This window comes from Ochotona princeps, chromosome 21, assembly GCF_030435755.1.
Source record: "Ochotona princeps isolate mOchPri1 chromosome 21, mOchPri1.hap1, whole genome shotgun sequence".
NCBI lineage: Eukaryota > Metazoa > Chordata > Mammalia > Lagomorpha > Ochotonidae > Ochotona > Ochotona princeps.
The window spans coordinates 32,044,050-32,068,207 of record NC_080852.1 but is presented as its reverse complement, the minus strand read 5'-3'; the positions used below and the strand labels follow the sequence as shown (position 1 = coordinate 32,068,207).

Genomic DNA, 24,158 nt, shown 5'->3' with positions numbered 1-24,158 from the left:
TTTATACAGTTGGGAGGACCTCTGTTTAGGGTGGAGAGGGTCAGGTAGGGAGGAAGGTGGGTAGGACACATGTTTCAGTCTGCAGTGGTTGGAGTTTCAGGTACGGCCAAGGTGATGGTGTCATGAGGTGGGGGCCTCTAAAAGTGACCAGGCTGTGATGACTCCTTGTTGGTAGAACTTTGGCCCTTATAAAAGGAGCTTTCGGCAGAGTGCTTATCAGCTTGCCTTTCTGCAGGTTTTGGACTTAGAGGAGGAGTACAGGCACTGAGTCAGGCGTAAATGGGACAGGCTGGGGCATGGCTACCAGGCATGTTGCGAATCAAAGAGTAAACTCACGGAGGGGTGAGAAGCACCTACCAGCAGCTGACAGACTGGGTTGTGGAGTAAGGAAGGACATCACATTTCCCAATGGGACATCATTCATCTGCCTGGGGGAGACAAGCTGTGGGGTCGTGAGAATCACACTCCCTAGGATTACAGTGTACTTCTTAAAGTACAAAGAGTTCAAAGGTCATGTTAACCTGGGAAGCAGCTGCAGGGCACCTTCACAACACTGGGCAGGTGGGCTGACTTGGATGCCATGGTGGTTACCTCTTCCTCTCTTGGGTCCCCAGGACACAGTAAGAAGTCCCTTGATACACTCACAGCAATGGCCTGGGCCTCCCAGGTTTCAGAATTGTGACATACATTTCTGTTCCTTAGAAATTAATCTGATAATTCTGACATTCTGTTATAGTTCAAATGGCCCATGATATTCTTCATTTAGAAAAAAATAGCTAATTCGGGGTTTCTGACATAATCTGTGCAAATGGTTCATCTAACAGCGAGTCGGGGTGCCGGAGCAGTGCACTCCTCTGGGCACTGTTTGAAAACACAGTTCACAGATACGCCTCCCATCTAGATGCACGTCAAGATTTTATCACTCAGAACTTCATTTCTGTTCTTGCTGAATTCATTTTATCCGATAAGCTTTCAGCACTTTTAAAAATACACTGTACAGAGTGGCTAGCAGTGGCTGAATGTACCCAGCCCACATCACTAATGCAGACTCCATTGATTCTCAGGGGTGCACTTGGCTTAGTCGTGGGGCAGAGTGGCACCTCTCACCTCCTTCTGTTCCCTGTCTGTGCATATTCCGGTTTACAAAACAATGCTCGCGAAGATACATCCATAGCCTTGTGCAACACAAAGAGGTTTCAGTCAGTACCAGGCCACACATGTCATGGAGGTCCCCTAAGATTCTATCACCTAGTGACACTGTACCCGTTTTCCTCTGCGTCAGTCCCTGCCACGATGTTCACACCCCAATGAACTCACCTAAGCAATGTATTTCTCAGAACTCGTGCTGCTGTTAAGTGATGCACAACTAAGACATATAATTTCTGTGGCATTTCTGTGGTGTAGTGGTCATCATGCTCACCTAACAATTCCACAAACATTTGCATCAAACATTAACTCATCTTTAATTCCATTTTTAAAAATGATGTATTTGTTTTTATTGGAAAGGCACCCTTACAGAGAGAAAGAGAGACAGGGGGATCTTTTATTACCACATGGCTGCAGCAGCTGGAGCTGGGCCGATCTGAAGCCAGGAACTTCTTCCTGGTCTCCCATACAGGTGCAGGGTCCCATGGACTTGGGCCATCCTCTGCTGCTTTCCCAGGCCACAAGCAGGGATCTGGATGGGAAGTGGAGCATCCGGAATTAGAACTGGTGCCCATATGGAATGCCAGCACCTGCAGGTGGAAGATTAGCCGATTTAACTATATGAATGTTTTGGAACTTGAGGTCCTTATGTAACTTCAGGTCCCTCTTTTGGCCCTACGGTGGGCTCAGATCTACATCTGTAGCTTAGCACCATTGAGGATACCTGTCCAACTCTGTCTTTGAGGTCACAAGGTACAGGTCCTCACGCATTCAATTCCAGAAGATGCAAGAGAGTAGAGATGAAAGATGGGTTGGGTCCCCAGACACTGAGGGCCCTACAGTTGTTTCATTCACACAAGAGGGGAAAAAGCACTGGGGAACATGGTCCCTCCTTGAGATGGGGGGCAGTGAGGGCCAGCGGGTGGGAGTCCAGGAGGATTTTAAATGTGGCACGCAGAGGTCCCTGGGAAGTACCCAAGAGTGAAACTAACTTGGAAGGTGCTGTCTGGAAGCAATGTGAACAACTGCAATTCCATCAGTTCTGACTGAGGGAACAGGAGGACTTGAGGGGAGGACTCCTCAACTTTGGGGAAGCTGGATTGTACCTTATGGGGCAAGAGTCCAAGGAAGAGGGAAGTGAGGCCGTGTTGAGCCTCCTCCTTGGGCTGCCCACTGCCTTAACCCCTTTCATGGCCAGGCCCTACTTTCTCTTCGATACTCAAAAGTGGGTGGCAAGTATCTATGTAACTGTGTCACATAATACAATGTAATTACTGAAGTTAAATAATAAATAAATTAAAAAAAAAAAAGTGGGTGGGAGCGCCTGATTTTTCTCATCAGTAAACCAAGGTCCAATACTGCTAGGTAATTTCCAAAGATGAACAGCCTCAGAGCAGGGATGTCTGACTCTCAAGTTCAAGCTTATCTGGGTCAGAGGCAAGGACCTGAGGAGGGACAAAAGCAGGTTCTTCTTTTTTTTTTTCTCCTCAGTTCTTTTCTTTTTATTTTCCTGGTCTCCTGAGGGAAAGGGGACGGGACAGGTTCTTGCTGTCAAACTACATCAGCACCCGGGGATGGGGGATGGTCATTTGATAATATCTTAGAGAGACCTTGATGTGGGGAAGAATGTTCCCAGGGTGTCACTTGAGTGGTTTCGATAATTCTGAGACATCATTGGTTCGCTGCACCAGGGTTGAGAAAATCTCTTCAAGGCCTTTTGGCTGACTAAATCCACCTCCGTGTGCATCCACAGACCCTGCCACTTGCTGCAGCACTTTGGGAGGCGAGGTGTCTAACTTGCTCTGTTTCCCATCCTCTGACATGGCGCTGATGTCCTCTGCTGGCCTAGAGGAGCTGCTGTTATGTCCTCCATGTCAATCTGGGCATGTTATCCACTGCACAAGCATTAGCAACTGTGGAGGCCCTGTTCCGATACATGCTTTCCAAGACTGAACCACACATGTTAGGGTTGTTCCTTATGGCCAAGATTTGAGTCCAGAAATCTAGTTGGGGAATTCTTCAAGAAGGTTTGCTGGGGTGACATCAGACTTGACTCTTGTGTGTGCCAGCCAGTACAGGGTCAGGTTTGCACGTACTGGTGGATGCAACTTGGTTAGTTCTGCCACAGCCCCATACCTCATGCAAACTGATGGGTGCTGGAGCCCAGCCCAGCCTGCCCACTACAGGCCTGGTTTTTTTAAATTTATTTTTATTATTTTTTTTAAAGATTTATTCATTTTATTACAGCCAGATATACAGAGAGGAGGAGAGACAGAGAGGAAGATCTTCTGTCCGATGATTCACTCCCCAAGTGAGCCGCAACGGGCCGAAGCGCGCCAGTCCGAAGCCGGGAACCAGGAACCTCTTCCGGGTCTCCCATGCGGGTGCAGTGTCCCAATGCATTGGGCCATCCTCAACTGCTTTCCCAGGCCACAAGCAGGGAGCAGGATGGGAAGTGGAGCTGCCGGGATTAGAACTGGCGCCCATAAGGGATCCCGGGGCTTTCAAGGCGAGGACTTTAGCTGCTAGGCCACACCACTGGGCCCAGGCCTGGTTTTTTTTTTAAAGATTTATTTATTTTTATTACAAAGTCAGATATACAGAGAGGAAGAGAGACAGAGAGGAAGATCTTCCGTCTGATGATTCACTCCCCAAGTGACTGCAATGGCCGGTGCTGTGCCGATCCGAAGCTGGGAACCAGGAACCTCTTCCAGGTCTCCCTACAGGCCTGGTTTTTACACACACTAGTGGGTACTATGGAGGGTTCTTGTGAATGTGGGAGTGACAAAGGGGCTTGGTGTTCCTGCTGACCTCTTGGAAGCTCTGTGATCTCAAGGATGCTGGACCCCTGGGAGCCTTATCTGGAATTCACAGAGAAAGAGAATAATTATGGAGCAGGTGCTCCCTGAGCATGGGAGTGGTCCAAAGAGACCAGAGCTGGTAGACTAGAACTCCACAAAGATACAGAAGAATAACCCAGACTGGGCTTCTCCCAAGGTCATTCTAGGTTGCATTTAGGGCTTACACACAGCATTTTCAGTCTCCTCATTTGCTAGGAAAGGCACAGGAGATTTCCAAAGTTCTCCCAATCGCTCATTGTTGCTGACTATACCACTCTTTAGTCAGATTTTCAAACATCCTCTGTTGTCCTGTCTGATTGGCTCCTGCCCCTTCAGGTGTACCACATAAATACCCCTAGGAAGTAGCCAAATTGAATGGAATGACATAACCCAGAGAATGGCTTTGACATCAACTGCATAGTATTTTTCTCAGCCGCTTGCTCCAGGTAATGGTAAACTAGTGTATGCCGCACTGATTGGTTCACATGACCACTGTGCTCAATATGCTGCAGCCAGGAGTTGTTTTCTCACCTTTCAGACTAGCATAATATCTGGCTGGCCACCTGTGGGCAGCCCCTTCCCGTTTGTCCCTCAAATGCTAATGCGCATGTAGAAGTTTAACGTGTTCAGTAGTGACACAGGCGAGGAGAGAAAACGTCCATGCTAGAATCAGGGAGGACTCTGTATTTCCTGCAAAGCAGAGCTATTTTAAGAGAAACCACCATTGGGTTTGTCTTATGAAACAGAAAAATAGTAAATGACAGGGCAGGGAAAATATTTGTGACGCATATAACAGACAAAAGGTTATTGTATTTCCTCGATAAGGTACTCACAAAATCAATTTTAAAATGTCAAGCACACAAATAAAAAAATATACTCCTGGGTATAGGAATCATCAAAAAGCAATTCACACCCATATCAAATTAAACAATTTGTCCAATAAAGGGGTATTGGATTTCTGCCATGTGTCAGGCACCATTTTGAGGTACTGTGGAACTGGCCCTTATGTCCTCATTCATAGTAAATAAACAAGGAATAGACAAATATGTAATATAACGGCAGCTACAATCCCCTGGGGCCTGCCCTCAAACCCTCCCAATCCCCACCCCCCATACCTGGCAGACAAAAAGGCCCCCAGGTGCGACTGTCTCCCTCTTCTTTGCTCTTCCTCCCTCTTCTTCCGGCCTCCCTTCCCCTCCTCCCCTTCCCTTCCACCCTGTTCCTGCCCCGCTGGAATAAACCTCCTAAGATTAAATATATATATATATATATATATATATATATATATATATATATATATATATAAAATGACAGCTAGTGATAAAGGGGAGAGAAGCAAAGGAGAGGGAGAGGGTGTGATGGTGTGTGCGGGTGGCATCTGTGTTTTACTTTTAATCATATCCTGAAGGCAGAGAAGCCACAGTGCCCAGATCGTGGCTAGGATGATTAGTGATGGATTGGTGAAGATGGCACAGAAGCAGAAATGGAGTGAAGTTAAGGAGTGAGCCTCCAGGCAGAGGAAGGAGCAAGAAGTGCCTGCATCCTATGGCGGGAACCAGCTCAGGTGTTTCAGGAACAGCCAAGTGGGGACAGAAAGGCCTGGAATCTGAGCGTGGGGCACTAGGCAAGGACAGGATTGTGCAGGGTCTCAGAGATCCTCCAGTGGCCACGCAGTGACTGGCCACTGCAGCATGGCAGCAGGAAGACCAGTGTGGTGCTGTCCTGAGAGCTGGTGAGGGATGCCTTGGGGGTGCGAGGAGGAAGGGGCGAGAAATGAGCTGTTTTGAGACATGTACTGCTGGGGCTTGTGTGTTAGAACAAAGACCATCAAAGGAAGAAGGGTGCCCAGGATGACTCCAAGGTTTTAGAGCAGAGCAGGTGGATGAGTGGGGTGGTCAGTTACTGACACAGGCTGTACTGCAGGGGAGTAGGTTTGAAGTAGGCTTTTCCTCAGCTGAGTGTGGGCTGGATTTGGAAAAGCTTTAGATGCTGCTTGTGTGAAGAGACATGGCTTGGGAAGCTGTGCAGAACTGGCTGGGGCGAGTGCAAGGGCAGAGAGGAAAGAAGGCAGTTTGGAGCCTCAGAAGTGTAGTAGTTGCGGGATGGGGAAGGCTTAGCAGAATCAGGGAAGGAAACTGGGAGAGAGACCCAGTGAGGTGGTCAGAGAGGAGAGTGAAAGCTGAGAGAAGAGAGAGAGAGCAAGAGAGAGAGCGCAAGTGAGTGAGAGAGCTCCAGGGCAGAGGGGATAGTACTTCAAGCAGGGAGTGGTCACTTTCATTGAATTCAGCTGATGGGAAAAGGAAATTGAGGCCGATTGTGGTGCTTTGAAAGCTGGAGAACTCTGGTGAGTTTGAGAAAGAGTGCCTGGAGGAGTGGTGAGAGGAAAGTTGGAGGATGAAGAGGGGTCTGACTGAGGAGTGCCCCCTTGGAATGTCTCCAAGTGCAGCATGCACTGGACAGGAGTTGGAGCGATGTGGGATCAACAGGAGGTTCCTGAAAAATGGGAACATTCTGACTTGAATGCCTACCACTGAGCACTGTCCAGCTAGGAGAGGAGATTGGTGATGCAAGTGGGAGGGGTAGGGTCATCCCTCACCAGTGGCCTCACTCCTCGGTGGCCTCGGGGCGTGCTGGTCAGGAAACCCCGAGAGGCAGGAAAGATCAAGAAATGAGAATTGTGTTTATATTGAGCAAGGAGACAGTCATCATCCCCTGCGCAATACAGTATGGCCACTACATGTGTGACCTTGACCTTGGATCGGGGTTGTGAGTCAGCTAGAGATGGTGGGAAGCAGCGAGCAGGATGTGCCCAGAGTCTCTCAGACACTGCTGCTCCGTAGGCATGGCCTGAGCCCCAGGGGTTGTGGTTTCCCCTGGAACATCCTGCAGCAGCCTGCCCTGGTGCCTGGAGCCAGTCCCAGAGGACCCAGCTTTGCTCAAAGATGTTCGGACAAGATGTTGAAAAGTGTTTTAAATTCTTGATTTGCCTCTAGAATAAAAAAAGGGGGAAGGGAGGTGATGGTTAATAAAACCTGCTCTGCGTAACCCCGCTGATTCACCTCAGGGAGCCAAGGAGCAAATTCAGGAGACTCAGAGTTGTGATGTGTAAGTGTTCTATATTCCAATGCCAGAGATGAAAACAAAGACAACAAAAAGAAAAGAAGAGTACAGGGGGCTCACACTGCAGGTTTGCCTTTGGCTAAGTGCAGGCACAGTTCTCCCCTTGCCAGTGCAGCGAACACAGGACTAGGAGGTGGGGTAGGGAGCGGTGTGTAGGGCGGTGAGACTACCTCAAGAGACCGCTTGCTTTCAGAGGGGCACTCACCCCTTTCCCTGGGAGTCTCAGTGAGTCTTTTATCTCTAGGAGGTGGAAAACTAGTGTGATTCAAAGTTCCTTGTTTGCGGGCCAGCTCAACAGGCTAATCCTCCACCTTGAAGCATTGACATCCCATATGGGTGCCATTGGGTTTATGTCTCAGCTTTGATGCAGCCCCTGTTTGTGGCCTGGGAAAGCATCAGAGGATGACCCAAGTCTTTGGATCCTGCGCATGCACTTGGAAGCCCTGGAAAACACACCTGGCTCTAGGCTTCTGATCAGCTCAGCTCTGGCTGTTTCGTCCTTTTGAGGAGTGAACCAGCAAATGAAAGATCTTTGTTTCTCCTTTTCTCTGTAAATCTGCCTTTCCAATAAAAATAAATAAGTCTTTAGAAAAATGAAATAAAATTTTTTATTTCCCATGTTCTCTCTACTCTCTGTGTTTCATTTAGAATCAGAAAAATCAGGGGCCCGGCATGGTAGCCTGGTGGCTAAAGTCCTCACCTCGCACACATCAGGATCCCATATGAGTGCCAGTTCTAATCCCAGCAGCCCCACTTCCCATTCAGCTCCCTGCTTGTGGCCTGGGAAAGCAGTCGAGAATGGTCCAAAGCCTTGGGACCCTGCACCCACATGGGAGACCCCGAAGAGGTTCCTGGCTCCTGGCTTCGGATCGGCTCAGCTCCAGCTGTTATGGCCACTTGGGGAGTGAATCATCGGATGGAAGATCTTCCTCTCTGTCTCTCCTCCTCTCTGTATATCTGACTTTCCAATAAAGAATAAATCTTAAAAAAAATCATGTAGAGGTTATAAAACACATTGAAAACTGAATCATTGTAGCTAGTTACCCAATAGATGCAAATTATGATCATTGCTCATTGGGTACATGTAATGAAGTGCCGCACTCTACCTACTGAAATATACGAGGAAATAATGTCCAAGAGGAAAAGTGCAAATTGAAATGTTACTTGGGTTCCAGCCAGACCAATGAGGAAGGACGCCAGAGGGATTTTCCCACCATGTGATTGCTCATGTGCTGTGTGGGGTGTGGCTGGAGGAACACTTTATGTTGCTTCACCCCAATGCGCTTGGAGGGTGGAGACAGAAAGGGGTACCACACATCCTTCAGGGTGCAGTGGGGCTCTTCCGGCGTCGTACCGGGTCTGGAGGAGAAGTCAATATATCTAAATTAGCCCAGATCCACTTCCCCCACTTGGCTTATTGCTGGGAAGTTCAAAACGCGGTTGCCAACTCAGTAAGCAAAGCCAACAGTGAGTCCTGGTGAGACCGACATGTTCCTGTGGGCCAGCAAGTGGCACCCGCTTGGAGCAGGGAATCAGCTCCTGGGGCAGGACAAGCTCGCCATGTTTGGAAGGTGCAGATAAGATATTGGCTAGGAGCCAGATCAACATTCTTGCTATTTTGAGTTGTTAGTGAATGTCTTCATTTTCTCTCTATTCTGTGCTATTCAACCAAGTGAATGAAGGACTGAGTGTAGAGGGGGGTCTCTTGTGATACCCATTTGTTTATTAGAAATGAAGGTGTTTGCTTTCCTACTTTTATTTCTCAAGTTAAAAGGATTAGTTTTTTTTTTTTTAATTTCCCTCTTTGGGTAGTTAGACTTTTTTTATTTTTTATTTTTCCTGATGAATACATGATTGATCAGGGTGGGAAGGAACGAGGGTTAGGGAAAAGTGGGTGAAATAATCGTTTCTAAATTTGCTATTTTTAAAAAAGATTTATTTATTTTTATTGGAAAGTCAGATATACAGAGAGGAGGAGAGACAGAGAAGAAGATCTTCCATTTGCTGGTTTACTCCCCAGGTGGCTGCAATGGCTGGAACTGAGCCGATCTGAAGCCAAAGCCCAGAGCCTCTTCCGGGTCTCCCACGTGGGTGCAGGGTCCCAAGGCTTTGGGCCATTCTCGACTGCTTTCCCAGGCCACAAACAGGAGCTGAATGGGAAGCGGGGCTGCTGGGATTAGAACTGGCACCCATATGGGATCCTGATGTGCGCGAGGTGAGGACTTCAGCCACCAGGCTATCATGAGGAGCCCTCACCCAGATTTTTGCTGTCATTGTTTGGCTGGGATAGTTGTCCAATTTGTTTTGCTATCCTTCTGCCTCAGTACCAAATGGGCTGCCATATTCTCCATGAGCATCAGGGTCTGCAGCCACTACTCTGCCTTTTTCACAGCGGAGAGCATAGTCTTTCAGGTGGGCCAAGAGACCTGAGCCAGGTGACTTGCACCCCACTGGATCCCCCAACCCTGGGACTCATGAACCCAGCATCCACTGACCCCAGGCTGGCAGGGCTTGTCTCACCTCAGCATCCACGATCGCTTTGCACAGTCTGGCTCAGTGCAGCCTGCCCCCAGTTTCAGCTCATGCTGGAACTGCAGCCTAGCCCAGCCCAGCAAGATCCCTGTCATAGCCCTAATGTGAACTGGCTGGTGTTGTGACCTAACCTGGTCCCTCCTGTTCTAGTTCCCAGATCTGCCAGTGAATGTTATAAATTGGCCCACCTGGTCTGTCCCCAGACCTGAGCCACATGTATGTGGCAGGTTCTGTAACCTGACATGGTCTGGGCAGCTCCTTGCCTTGATTCTTGTGCTCATCTGCAAGGATTTCATCATGATGTAGGAGTTTCCCAAGCTCCTCTATCAAGAGTTAAACTTTTAAATTAGAAGTCTCATGATCCAGTAGTTGGAGTGCAGATCACGTAATAATGAAGCAAACCTGTGAACACCCTCAGGGCATCCACCCCTTCCATTAGTTGTAAGCCAATTTTTATAGCTAACAGGCCTGGTTCCAGAAGTTTCTCTGGACCCTTTCCGTTCCAAGTACCATTCAATTTTTGCACAATGTTTTCTCATTCCGTGATTCATCAAATCCCAAGTCATCAACTCTGAGAATATTTAAATGATGTAATGTTTATTTCGAAGTTATCCTAAGTGGAATATTTATTACTTAATGTAAATTGTTATAGGTGTCCTATAACTAACATCATGGGAGTTACCGTTTAAGATGCTCATGCCTAACAACTTAGCGCACAACAGCCAAGATACAGAACCAGCCCACATGTCCATAAGCTGATGGCTGGAAAAGGAAATTGTGAGATATGTACACAATGGAATGCTACTGAATCCTAAAAAGAATGAAGTCCTGTCTTCTGCAACAAAATAGTTGCAACTAGGAAACATGCTTAGTGAAATCAGCCAGATCCAAAAAGACGAGTATCATGTATTTTCCTGATTTGTGATAACTAATATACAGGGTACAAAAAATATCATGCATATGAGCAAAATTGGCATTTGCAGTTTTTGGTTTTTTTTTTTTACTTTTTAAAATTTTAGATGATGTTTGCATAGTTGATCAGGGTCGGAAGGATCTAGGGTTACGGAGAAGTGGGTATGATCATTGTTTCCAGACTTTCTATGTCTTCTTCCCATTTCTGGGTAGAGGGAGATATTTATCAACAGAGTAACAGTGGGTAAGTTATTGCACACGATCTTGAAACAATACCTCATTTCCCCATCAGTTGAACACACACACAGACTGCCAGACACCCAGCCATGAATCAGACACTTCACCTGCCCTCCAAGTCTGTGACTGAGTGGAAGTGACAAAGCTACATGGAAACAAAGCTTTTTGGGGTCTGCTGTTTAAAAGAAGCAGATTTACAAAACTGTGCCGTCTGACTGCAACTCTCAAGTGGGAAAAGATGAGCAAGGTCTGGAGGGGCAAACGCAGGAGTGGAAACACATGCCAGGATGTCTGCCATTGTGATCGGGGAGAGGCTGGGGAGACTCGTGGTGGGGATGTTGTGCAGCTCTCATTCCGGCTGCTTGCAATGGCATCACCCTTCCCAGCTTCCCAGAAATGTGTCTTCCTGGATGTCCAGCCATGAGATCGGCAGGGAAGCTCCCGTCTTCACTGTTGGAGAATCCTCCCTGGACTGGGGAGGGAGGAAGGAGATCCCTTCATGGTACTAAAGCTGTGAGTGTGGGGGATTCTCACTACTCAGCAGGCTGGGAAGAGGAGCCTGCAGTTACCTGCAAGCCACAGTCTCCATTCACCCAGCCCTTGGCCGATACCACAGTGTGAACGACACCATCGCATTTTAACGAAGCTACTCTGGGTATAATGGTCATGACTTATTTAACAACAACAACGAAAAAGCCTAACAGTTGCAGTAAGGAGACAAGTTTAGGTTTAGTCATTATAAATTTGAACAGTTTTCAGAAACACTTCAAGGTTATTTCATGAGCAACAGGAAATGACATCCAACACTGGCTCTCCTTCCTCCATGCCAGATCTGCAAACTCTGGGCTCTCTGTAGAGATGAGACTCTGGGCATCCCTTCAGAGAAGGAGGGATGCATCTCTGTCACTTGTATGGTTAGTAAAATTGCTGCTGACAATGCTTTCCTGCCTGCTTCTCTGAGACTCAGATGGGGAAAAACTGACGTGGACCGAACGACCACATAGGGAAGCCAGGCATTTTCTGTACAAGTGGCGCAGGTATCTCCTGAACTTCTCTCCAGCAAACGCATAGATGAAGGGATTGAGGCAACAGTGGCTAAATGCCACTGTCTCGGTGACAGTGAGAGCCAACCTCAGGTCCCTTTTTATGTCACAGTTGGGAAAGAAGCCATAGAACTTGAGGGTCTCCAGGAAAATTATGACATTGTATGGGGTCCAGAAGAGGACGAACACAATGACCACCAGTAAGATGAGTTTGATGGCCCTGGCTTTCTTGTGGTTCTTGCAGGAAAACAGGGTGTGGATGATTCTGAAGTAGCAATAGCTCATGATGAGAAGGGGCAGCAGAAAGCCCAGAACATTATACTCCATGTTGCGCAGCACAGGCCAGATGTCCTGGAGGACCTCAGGGTAGTCACCCAGACATTCGTTTCCTGTTTGCTTTGTGAACATGAACTGGGGCGCTGCCACCAGGATGGCTGCTGCCCAGACGCCCAGGCTGGTGATGATGCCATGCTGCACCGTCCGGTTGTTCATGGAGTTGGCGGCCAGGACAATGGCCATGAACCTGTCAATGCTGATGATGGTGATGAAGAATATGCCTCCAAAGAAGCCGATGAAGAACAGAGCTGTTGTGAGTTTGCACACAGCGTTGTGGAAGCCTTGTTCGGTTATCACATAGTAAGTCCAGAAGGGTAAAGTGGCCACGAAGAGTAGATCGGACAAGGCCAGGTTCAGGAGGTAAATGTCTGTGATGCTCTTGGGCTTCCGACTGTGGTTGAGGGCACACACCACTAGAAGGTTCCCCACCAGGCCAAAGGCAAAGACAATGGGGTAGAAGATGGAGAAGAAGACAGTCCCAAAGGTCACGATGTCCCCTAAAAAACAGGCTTCTGCAGACTCGTCATACTCAAAGGCCTCTGTACCCCACTCAGGGTAGAAGGTGGTCATGGCGGGCACCTGGATGACAAAGGAAAACAAGTATCATTAGCATTAATTCTCAGAGGAATGAAGTAAGAGTCTGGTGCCTTATGAGGCAGGCAGGAAGCCGCAAGCACTGGCTGGGCGTTCAGGTCAGCTGTAACTTCACGCTGTCACCTTCCAGCCTCCCTACCCCCCCAGTACTCTGTTGGAGCCTGCAGCAGGCTCCAGAGAGCAAGCCAGGATTCTTGAGAGGCCTAGTGACTTGGCCAGAGTCAAACCGTACATGGCTCAGGGTCTGAAGCTTGAAACAGATTTTTTGGTTTTCCAAAGTGTCTGCAAAAGGGAGGTAGCCTTGGCTGGTTGGTGGATGGGGCAGGAGTTGAGAGGAGAGGTAGAGTGGGAGTGTAGGGGTGCAGCCAAACCTCGACTCCCAGTCCTCTCCTCGCTCAAAGCTATCCTCCCTTTCTTCCACATTCTCTGCCCTCTGCCCCCTCATTTCTCCTTTACGAAGCTGGGCCTAGAAGGAGAGGTCTGACACCATCCCAGGACCTCAAGCAAGCCAATACCCAAATGACCTCACCTTTGTTTTAGTCATTATTTTTTAAACATTTCAATAGGCACGTAGTAATTGTAAATATTTATGGGGGCACACTGTGACGCTGCACTGCATGTATAATGTGTAATCATCAGGGTAATTGGTGTGGCAATCACTTCTGACATTGATCATTTCTTTTGTGTTGGGAGCATTCAAAACCCTCTTTTTTTCAGATTTATTTATTTTTATTGCAAAGTCAGATATATAGAGAGGAGGAGAGACAGAGAGGAAAACCTTCCATCCAATGATTCATTCCCCAAGTGACTGCGACGGCCAGAGCTGTGCCAATCCAAAGCCAGGAACCAGGGACTTCTTCCAGGTTTCCCACATGGGTGCAGGATCCCAAGATTTTGGGTCATCCTCAACTGCTTTTCCAGGCCACAAGCAGAGAATTGGATGGGAAGTGGGGCTGTCAGGATTAGAATTGGCACCCATAAGGGATCCCAGTGCCTTCAAGGTGAGGACTTCAGCCGCTAAGCTATCGCACTGGGCCCTCAAAACCCTCTTTACCAGCTGTTTTGAAATGAATGGTATTGGTTGTCAACCATTAGGAGTGCTTTGTTCATCTGCATCTATCAACACGCTTCTCTTTGTTCCTCCATCCTTAGTGTTTGAGAAGCACTTCTGTTCTCCTTTCTTTTGGGACTATCAAGTCTTTCCCTTTCTTAGCAGGGATCAGAGTCAGGCAGAGGTGCTGCAAAAAGTTCATGTGAGGTGGACAGATATCCTGATACATAAAATACCAGGTGATAAATGAATGTCCATGCCCCCCGTCAGAATACTTGGGTCTAACACCCGGCTGCAGCTCCTGACCCTAGATTCCTGCTCATGCAGACCAGAGAAGCAGAAGTAATGGGACAAATAACTGAATTCCTGACACCCATGAGAAAGACTTTGTTTTCCCTTGCTCCTGGCTTTGGCCCAGCCCAGTCCTGGGGCCTTCGTGGGTGTCTGGAGGAATGAACAGCATCGGAGATTTGTTTGCTCCTTCTGTCTCTCTGTGTCCCAAATAATTCTAAGTTAATATAAAAATGAGAAGATCAATTTGTTTTGATGCAGAAAAATTTGAAATTCACACATGATCCATTTCATAATGGGAATTTTGCATGAACGTTTTGTAGACCTTTCACACACATGGAGGCCTTCCATCTTTGACCCAAATAGGTGTATTTTATTTCATTTCTCCTTGAATGCTATATTTGCTAGATTAAGTCACTTACTCTGAGTTGCACACCACTTCCAATGGGAATACCCCATCCCCAGAAGACCAGGAAGATGGGTCGTTCTACAAGCCCTTGGTGAGGAAGAAGGCTGCTGTGATCTGGGTTATGTCCTTCCAGAGGGGCTGGCTGGTCCAAGATAGGGGATAATACTCTACTCGTCTGCTGGGCGGGACCTCAAGTGGCTACTTGCCCAATCATTGCCAGCTTTGGCCTTCCCCGCTATTCTTATCTCTTATCTCCTTCTGAACAAAAAAACAGCAAAAGAAGACACTTCTGTACATTGTGGGACATGCATCTTCTCTCTCTTCCTAACCAGAGTTGGTAGACAGGGCAGCCTGTCACATTGCACACCCAAGTGCCACCTCCTCTTTCTTGTGGCCTTGCAGACATGCCCTTCAGGAACTCCCAGGGTCCTCCTGGTTGTCACCTACCTGCCTCCCTCCTCACCACAACTGAAAGCAAAGCTCAAGTTCTGTAACCAAGGGAGTTTCCACACCTACTGCACCCTGTTCACGATGGGTTTACCCACGCGATGACTGCCCCAGAGAGGGGACGACCTGCCCAGCCTGCGAGGTGCTTCTCTCTTGCCCGCCTCTGTCATGTGTCCTGTGTCCACCCAGGTTCTTCCAGACCAACACTCTCTGCCCTGAACTGGCTCAGCCTGGGGCAGGGTTCTCACCTCCAGAAAAGATGTGTGCTTCCTTTGTCTCAAGCTTCGGTGCCCGTTTCTCAGAGAGGCATCCCTGGCTGTGGGCCTAACCAATAGAACAATATGAAGTGGCTGGCTCAGCTCATGCTGAGCTACACCAATGTCAGATCCCTATGACACAAGCCTGTCGGTAGGGGAAACAGAATTGCTACTCCGTGCACATGGTGGCTGCAGGAGCACACTCTTTCCAGGCTGGCTGCTGCTGAACAGCAGAAGTGGTTAAGTCCTGGGGTACGAGAGGGGTTAGCTAGAGATCCTGGACTTAGTCATCCTCCCCTTCTCTGAAAGAGCTTCAAAGCTGAGCTCAAGAGGAAGCCAAGAGCTCTTAGAAACCATTGTCTATCTCTTGGTGCCTGTGGTCAGTCCTTCCTCCCAGGAACTTCTGTCTGCCCTCTCAAGGTTAAGTGATGGGGGAGTCTGGAATCTCTGAGCCCATCGCTGCTTGCCTGCAGGACTGGGGTTCTTTCTCATGTCTGTCCATAGAGCTGAGCAAAGGGGAGTGTGGGCTCCACACGTGGCATACTGCAGAGACTTAATCAGTGGAGTTGTTGGGGGAGGAAGCAGATGCTGTGGGTATGTGAAATCCAGGCTGCCTGTGTTTCGCCCCCCTTGGGCATTAGGGAAGTTTGGTCTTTAAAGTGTAACATTCTTCACTTACATAAGAAATTGCTTAACTTTAGACTATTTGGGGGAGGGGAGAAGAGTGCAAACTATCCTTTGTTAAGCTTTTACAGAAGCTGCCAAATTCAATGCTAAACACTCCATATACATTGAACGCCCCGCATTCTAAAAATCCCAGATTGAATTCACTGTCTGCTGGATGGTTCCCAGGGGGTTTTGTGACACAAGGAAGAGGATAGCTGGGACCCAAGTGTGGAGGAGGCAGGGGTAGCTAGGAAAAAGCAATCTGTTGCCTGACAAAGTGGCAAAGGCTCCCAAATCCTGATCCTCTTCTTGCCCAGTGCCAATGTCAGGGCTGAAATACACAGAGGGACCCTTTCTGTAATCTGCACCAAGATTCCAAACGAACTAGAGATACTGATTAAAGGGATTCAATGCCATTCATCAAACATGTTTATAGGAGTCTCAGCTCAGTTACGATACCCAAAAACAGCAGTCAGCCCACCCTAACCATTAACCATAGGAACAATCCATTAACACCATAGGAAAAATCCACACGAAGGCCATGACAGAGTGGAGGCAACTGATTGATGTATCCTCTGTGGACGAACTGCAATTTCAGGTAATGCTACAGGAGAGATGATTATGCCTTAACTGTGGCTGGGTGACCTATTGAGAGCTAAACAGCTGGTCACAGGGTGCCAGTCTGACGCGGGCCCTCTCCCTTCCAGCCAGTCCGGCAGCTCAGAGGACACTGCAGTCCTCCTCATGGCTCCTTGGTAGCTCACAGACTCCAGCACAGGTCCAAGAAATGTCACGGTTCCCTCAGGTGCTCCCCTGATGAGCAATGACACGGGTCTGTGCATGCAGTAGGTGCATACTCAGCACACTGGGACCCCTACCAATGTGACCCACACTGCAGAGAAGAGGGAGAGAGACATTATTCCATGGCTGGGAACCATCCTTGTCCCCAGGAGACCATAGTGCCCCACTCCTGGCTTTGTTCTGTTGCAGGCATTTATGGAATGGGCCAACAGATGGAATCTCTCTCTCTCTCTCTCTTTCTCTAATAAATCCATCATTCTTTAAATCCATGAAAAATGTGTTAGGAGAAAATGCTTGGTTTTTAAACATATTTGGCACCTAGATAAGTTACATGTAATGTCCCTACATTGCACAATTTTCCCACAATTTTTGGAGTTGCATGTTCTGTTATGGAATAACCTCTTAGGCACACTGATAAGTGAACAAAGCTGAGTGAGGGGGCCCGGCGGCATGGCCTAGCGGCTAAAGTCCTCACCTTGAACGCCTCGGGATCCCATATGGGCGCCGGTTCTAGTCCCGGCAGCTCCACTTCCCATCCAGTTCCCTGCTTGTGGCCTGGGAAAGCAGTCGAGGACGGCCCAAGGCCTTGGGACCCTGCACCCGCGTGGGAGACCAGGAAGAAGCTCCTGGATCCTGGCTTTGGATCGGCATAGCATCAGCCGTTGCAAGTGAATCATTGGATGGAAGATCTTTCTCACTGTCTCTCCTCCTCTCTGTATATCTGACTTTCCAATAAAAATAAAATAAACCTTTAAAAAAAAAAAGCTGAGTGAGGAACCTGGATGTGGTATGCTGTCATTTGGGAAAAAGAATGATGTGTTTTGTGCCAGGCTTGAATCTCTCTGAAGGGACCTATTAGTGCAGGGAGCAGCAATTACTGCAGATGTTCAAGAGACAAGGGGAGAGAGGAAAGGAGATTCAGATCTCACTATAAACTTCTAGAATTTTTAAAATCATGTGAAAATGCACATCCTGTTTAGTTTGAAAAAAATTTAATTACTTGATATAGAATTTTAATAATAAATTAAAAATGAAGTATATAAAAAAATAAAAATAAATAACAGTATAATGCAAGCACATTATACATGCTCAAAAGGAGCAGTTGACACTTAATGGGGTTGTCTCTTTTTTAAACTATTTGTTTACTTATTTGAAAGACAGAGTCTACAGAGTGAAAGGGGGATGGAGAGACCTTTCATCTGCTGGATCACTCATGCCTAAAAGGACACAATTACCAGGGCTGAGCCACACCGAAGCCAGGTTCCTGGAGCTTCATTCAGTTCTCCCATGTAAGTGGCAAAGAGCCACACACTTGCCCCACCTTCTGCTGCTTTCCCAGGTGCATTAGCAGGGAGCTGGATTGAAGGTGGAGCAGCTGGGATTTAATAGGCACCCTTGTGGGATGCTGGTATTGCACGTTGCAGCTTAACTTGCTGTGTTACAATGCTGGCTCTAAACGGTTGCCTTTCCAGGCAAATAGATGCACTCAGAGAAAGAGAGAGTAATTCTCCAGGCTGCACAACTTATATGTGGAAGGGTTGCAATTTGGACCCAGATATGTCCAGCGTCAACACGTTTTCAAAGTTTTCGTTACAGCTTTCCTCCCACCCACTGATCTCAAGACTAGGAGATCCTAAAAGAATGTTTCTTTCAGCTCTGTAGGCCAGTGTTTAACAAAGGGAAAGGCATTGTCCCAACCAATTGCCCCGTGAACATTTGTAGAAAGACACATATGATACCCTAGACCTTGAACATAATGTCAAAAGCATCCTGTGAAATGCCGTTTCTGAAATTGCTCACAGAACACACGGGGATCTGTTCTGCACATGGGCCTGGAACCTGGCATGTTCAACAAATGAGTGAATGAATGAAAGGCTTCAAGGAACAAGAGAAAAGATCTATCAGCCTCACAGTGTGGAGCCCCCAGAGAGGAGCACAGGTCCACCAGCTCTCCACAGCCAAACAGTAACTTGCAGAGCACATTCCCTCCTCCTAACATACTCCTTTCACACATGGCTGCTGAGTACACCTGATCATGAGATTCTGACATCAGCAAGTTCAGCTCTGAGATGCACTCGGCCACTGCCTCACTTGTATGAGTCGTAGTTGACACAGGGTTTTAGGAAGTTGAGAAAGGACTTGTCTGTGTGCGCAGGCTGCAATTATATCTGAAAGTTGACACCATCATGAGGAATGTTCCCTGCCTGAATTATTCCACTGAACCTGGCAGTCTTAGTAAGGCAGCTTTGCAGGAACAATGGGTCTGAACTGGATCACCTTCCTCATTATTTCTGGGTCATCAGGAGTGTTCAAAGCTTGGGAAATGAGCCTACAGAGAAGGGCTCCTGGAGACTGAAAGGCATGTGGCCAGTTCCTTCCTAGGGTGGGCTTCAGGAGCGGTCAGAGGCCTGCCAAGGGTCTTTTGGCCTCTTACTTGAGGTGAGATGTTGGCCTTTTTTGCCCTCCAGAAAACCAGAATAGGATCTCATTAAGTCAAACCTTTGCAGCATCTACTCTGCCTGGTTCTGCATGGGCCAGAGTTGCCAGTTGGTGGTACTTGTGAAGGCAATGCCCTGCGGGGAGGTTGGGCCTTATGACCTACAGTTAGCTAGGACAGCCCTTCCGTACTTGCTCCATCCTCCTCCAGCTGCACTCAGCTAAGCCACTCCATTTGACCCCATGGTGCTGACCTGGGAATGTCTGGACTCAGCCTTGAGGCAGATAGTTGCTGTGTGCGTGTGTTTCATATCCCAGTAAGAATGAATTTTGTGTGACCTTCCCTAGAAACTTAAATGCTTTTGCATTGTTGATTTGGGCCTACTCCTTAGCTCCACTTCCTTTTCTCATGCCTGCTCGTTATTTTTCTTAGCTTCTGGGGAGACATCTTTACCCACTATTTCCCATCAGCTTCCCTTTTCTAGACTTCCTTTCTCTTTTTGGTGGCTCAAATGCATTTTCTTTTTTTCTTTCTAATTTGTCTTTTTTTGTGTTGCCTTTCCCCTTTTTTGGCTTCATGTCCTGCTTACTTTTTTTTTTCTTTTCTTTTTAAATCTAGAATATCTTTTTTTTAATTCTTCTTGATTTTTTTTTTAAGATTTATTTATTTTTATTGCAAAGTCAGATATACACAGAGGAGGAGAGACAGAGAAGATCTTTCGTCTGATGATTCTCTCCCCAAGTGACCACAACGGCCAGAGCTGTGCCGATCCGAAGCCAGAAGCCAGGAACCTCATCCAGGTCTCCCATGCAGATGCAGGATCCCAAGGCTTTGGGCCGTCCTTTACTGCTTTTCCCAGGCCACAAGCAAGGAGCTGAATGGGAAGCAGGGCTGTTGGGATTAGAACCAGCACCCATATGGGATCCAGGCACGCTCAAGGCAAGGCCTTTAGCTGCTAGGCCACTGTGCTGGGCCCTCTTGATCTCTTTTTATGGTGGTTTAGTAAACTGTTGGGCGAAGAGTAAGTCTGAGTTCAGTCCAGTGCCAAAAAAGAATGGTTAAGCTATCCTTCCCTTTCTTTGGGATGAATGAGACTAGACAGTGACTTGTGCCCCAGCTTCAGCTTTCCCCATGGGCATGCTCTTGTTTTGGTGCATCCCAGGAGAAGAAGTTACTCTCACAAAGCCCCAGTTTAGAAACTGCCTGCTAGTGTCAAGTTTGCACTGGGCCACTACTGCATTTCATCCCCAACTCTGCCTGAGACATAGTTATCTTAAGGAAGGGGAGGGAGAACATTTTCAGGCAGTTCCCCCCACCCACGCACCCAGCCACCAATAACGACACTGTAATTGGCTGAAAGGCACGCCTATTCCCGTTGACCTTTCATGTCAGAGGCCACATTCTGCCAGTAGGGACGGAAGTTGTGTCTCAGACCAGGGCAGGTAAGCGCCAAGCTACGCTCACCAGGTAGCAGGCAGAGACCCCGGGGATGATTGCCCAAACATAAGGCCTAAGATGCTGGCTGCCAGAATTCCTAGTGGCACTGCGTGCTGGGACACAGAATGGGGCCTTGGCCAAGTCAGATAAGATCCTGACTCTGCCGTCTAGGCTCTTCTGTCTCTCAAGACTGCCATGGGGACAACACACAAGTTCCTCTTTGCATCTAGCTCGTCTAGTGCAGGTGCTGGTCCCGAACACCTCTGGCCCTTGGAGTTGGGCTCAGAGTTGCAAGGTGCCCTGCAGCCTGGCAGGGAGGCCGTTTGAGGTCAGGGTCTGGGAGGGCTGTGCCCAACACTGCTGCTTCCCTCACTGTCAGACCTGGGCATGAACAGGAGGAGGCAGCCCTGAAGTGGGTTCCCTCTAACATGGTCTTTCCTTTCTGGCCCTTAAACTTTGGATTCCTTGCTGCCTCATTTGAAAAGAGCCCAGATTTTCTTTAAGCCATTTTTGAGAGAAAGAAAATATTCCATCCATCAGTTCACTCCCCAAATACTGACAACAACTAGGTCTAGGGCTCAACCCAGGAGCTGAGAACCCAACCCAGGTCTCCCATGTGAGTGACAGGAAGCCAGTGATTTGAATCATGATTGCTAGTTCCCAGAGTTCCTTGCTCCTGGATCTGGCCAGGCTTGGTCTGTGGCCATTTAAGAAGTGGGCTAATGGATGAAAGGGCTCCCCTTCTCTCTCTTTCCCACTCTGCCTTTCAAATAAGTAAATCTTAAAAGAAAAGAAAGTGAAGTAGAAGAGAAGGTCAAAGTTAAGAATCCACCCTGACCATCTTGAGCCCATTTCTCTTTACCAGGAATCCTAGTTATCACCTCCATTCTGACTCATGGTGGCCGCAAGGCTCAGCCGCTCGCTGATCCTCCCACCCCAAGTCAGAGCAAAGCAGGGTGGCTTTCCTGCCTACTTTGACATGGATGGGTCAATTCTCTTCCCGTCTGGTTCATTTTTTTTTCTCCCTGAAGTTTTCAGTGTCCAACAGCTGAAGGCAGAAACAAATTTTGTCAGGGGAGGGGGAGCTAGAGGAGAGGGACCCTACCATTAGCTCCTCTCTGGATGCAGCTGTAGTGTCACCGAAGCTATCCTGCTGTCATGGCCAGGTACGAGGAAAGCACCAAGAGTGAGCCAACTACAGCCAGTGCACCTCTTCCTGCTGTGCCACTCACCTAATTTGCTTCCCAAGACTGTGTCTTCCAAGGACATAAACCTGCGGAGCCTGGGCATCTTTACGATGATTCCAGCAGCATTTATCAAAATGGAACACTGAATCTGTGCCAGTGATGAATTAAAACCATCTTCATCAGAAACACAATAGACACATATTATAAAAAGTGTAGATGGCACAAAAAAGCCTGGGAGAAAAAGGAAAAGCAAAACAAACCCAGAGAACTCCCCACAGTCCAACTTCCTAGGAGCCAAGACGATCTGTGAGCTTTTCTCCGTTCAGTCTTTTTATTTTCCATTTATCCTGATATTTAAAATGCAGATGCCATCTAAGGAATTCTTCATTATTAAAATTACAAACATGTAGGAAAGCATTGAAGAGAACTCAGATTCAACACTTAGCAACTGGTGATCAATATTTCATCTATTTCCCACTTTATGGTCTTGCTGGGTTATTTGGCTCTACCTGTAAACACTTAAACATGAGTATCCAAAAGATAAGGGGACACACACACACACACACACACACACACCTTAAGTTCTACCTCTCATCCTTTAAAAATTAGCAATACCTCTTCAAGAGCATCTTGAGGCAACTTCATACGGTGCCTTTTCCAGTTAATATCAAAGGGTGGGCTTTGCTCCACATCCCTAAAATGTGATGATTTCTGTTCCTATTTGTAGTCTGCCACACTGGGTGAGTCATCATTGACCCACTCGTCCATCCCCTTGGACACATGGAGACTGCAGCATCCTCAAGAAAACAACTGGCGGGGCTCAGCGCAGTGGCCTAGCAGCTGAAGTCCTCGCCTTGAATGCACCGGGATCCCATATGGACGCCAGTTCTAATCCCGGCCGCTCCACTTCCCATCTAATTCTCTGCTTGTGGCCTGGAAAAGCAGTGGAGGACAGCCCAAAGCCTTGGGACTCTGAACCTGCGTGGGAGACCTGAAAGAAGTTCCTGGCTTCTGGCTTTGGATCTGCGCAGCACTGGACAGTTGCAGTCACTTGGGGAGTGAATCATTGAATGGAAGATCTTCCTCTCTGTCTCTCCCTCTCTCTGTATATCTGACTTTGCAATAAAAATAAATCTAAAAAAAAAATTTGTAACACCAAAAACATGTCAAAAGGAAGGAAGGAAGGAAGAAAGGAAGACAGGAAGACAGGAAAACAATTGGCACTGTGGGCAGGTAAAGCGAACCCACACCGTTAGCCTCCTTTGAGCTCTGCTGCATTGCCCCACTCCACATTGGCCACAGGTGCCTCTGCTGGGCGCTTGGAGCCTACCTGGGATGGATGGGAAGCTCCAGATGTGCCCATCAGCCGTGCTGATTCACACTGGCTCCAGGAGAAGTAAGTGTTTCCCCTTCCCTCCCTGGGAGGGCATCTTTATTTGCAGAGTTGGCCAATCGTGTCTGGTTTCCTGTGAGGGAGACTATTTTAGATGCTGCTGCAGGCAAGCTCACCAGCTGACAGCTGGAGGCCAGCTGACTGAATAGACAAGCCTGGAGGACTGGAACCCCAGGCAGGCAGACCTGGGGAGCTAGAAGGGGAGAGGGTGTGATAAAGCAGGACAGAGCGCCTGGGTGGAGGGGGCACAGCACAGCACAGTTCAGCTTTAGTTGATGGAAGTCTCTTAGAGAGCTGGACACGCTAAGACAGCCTCAGCTTGCCAACCTGGAAAAGGGAGCTATAAAACTCACCAGGCAGCCCTGGGATGGATGTGGAGCTACAACCTTTCTCTTCCTTTCTCTTGGTCCCAGGTGGCTGACAAGGTAGCAGGTGACAGTGCCACCTCACACCTGTGTGTATGTTAGCTGAATCCTCAGGTAGGCACACGGAGCTGAGAAGCACCTTGCAAGTAGGGAACCTGCCCTGGTTTGAAGAAGTTCCCTACCAGCTTCCTTTCCTTTCCGTTCCTCCTAGTCAGGACCTTTCCTTCTCTTTTGACCAGAAGGTTCCAAGCTGCTTCTGCTTGCTCTCAGACCCTGACCCTTTCTCACTCATCCATGACACACCTGCCAGGATCCACACGAGGAGCTGGCTCCTTTCACCCTCTTTCCTTGTCTGGGACCCCACTCTTCCTCCCTCATGTGCTCCTTTTTTTTTTTTCAGAAAAAGTTTTTTTTTTAATTATTTTTTAATTTGAGAGGCAGAGTCACAGAGAGAAGGGGAGACAAAGAGAGGTCGTCCATCCACTGGTTCACTCCCCAAATGGTTGCAATAGCAGCTGATCTGAAGCCAGGAGCCGGGCGCTTCTTCCAGGTCTCCCAAGCAGATGCAGAAGCCCAAGGCTTTGGGTCATCCTCTGCTGTTGTCCCAGGCCACAAGCAGGAAGTGGATTGGGAGTGAGGCAGCTGGGACACCAAGTT

The 24,158-nt window shown here is 48.1% G+C and overlaps 1 protein-coding gene across 1 annotated transcript; it reads right to left on the bottom strand.

Annotated features, from left to right (window-relative positions):
* Positions 1 to 11,096: 11,096 nt before the first annotated feature.
* Positions 11,097 to 23,204, bottom strand: CX3CR1 (C-X3-C motif chemokine receptor 1). The gene is made up of 2 exons (XM_004581376.2): positions 23,074 to 23,204; positions 11,097 to 12,745 (listed from the first exon to the last, which is right to left on the bottom strand). The coding sequence occupies exons 1-2, from the start codon at positions 23,104 to 23,106 to the stop codon at positions 11,666 to 11,668; spliced, it is 1,113 nt and encodes a 370-aa protein (XP_004581433.2). The 5' UTR covers positions 23,107 to 23,204; the 3' UTR covers positions 11,097 to 11,665.
* Positions 23,205 to 24,158: the final 954 nt, after the last annotated feature.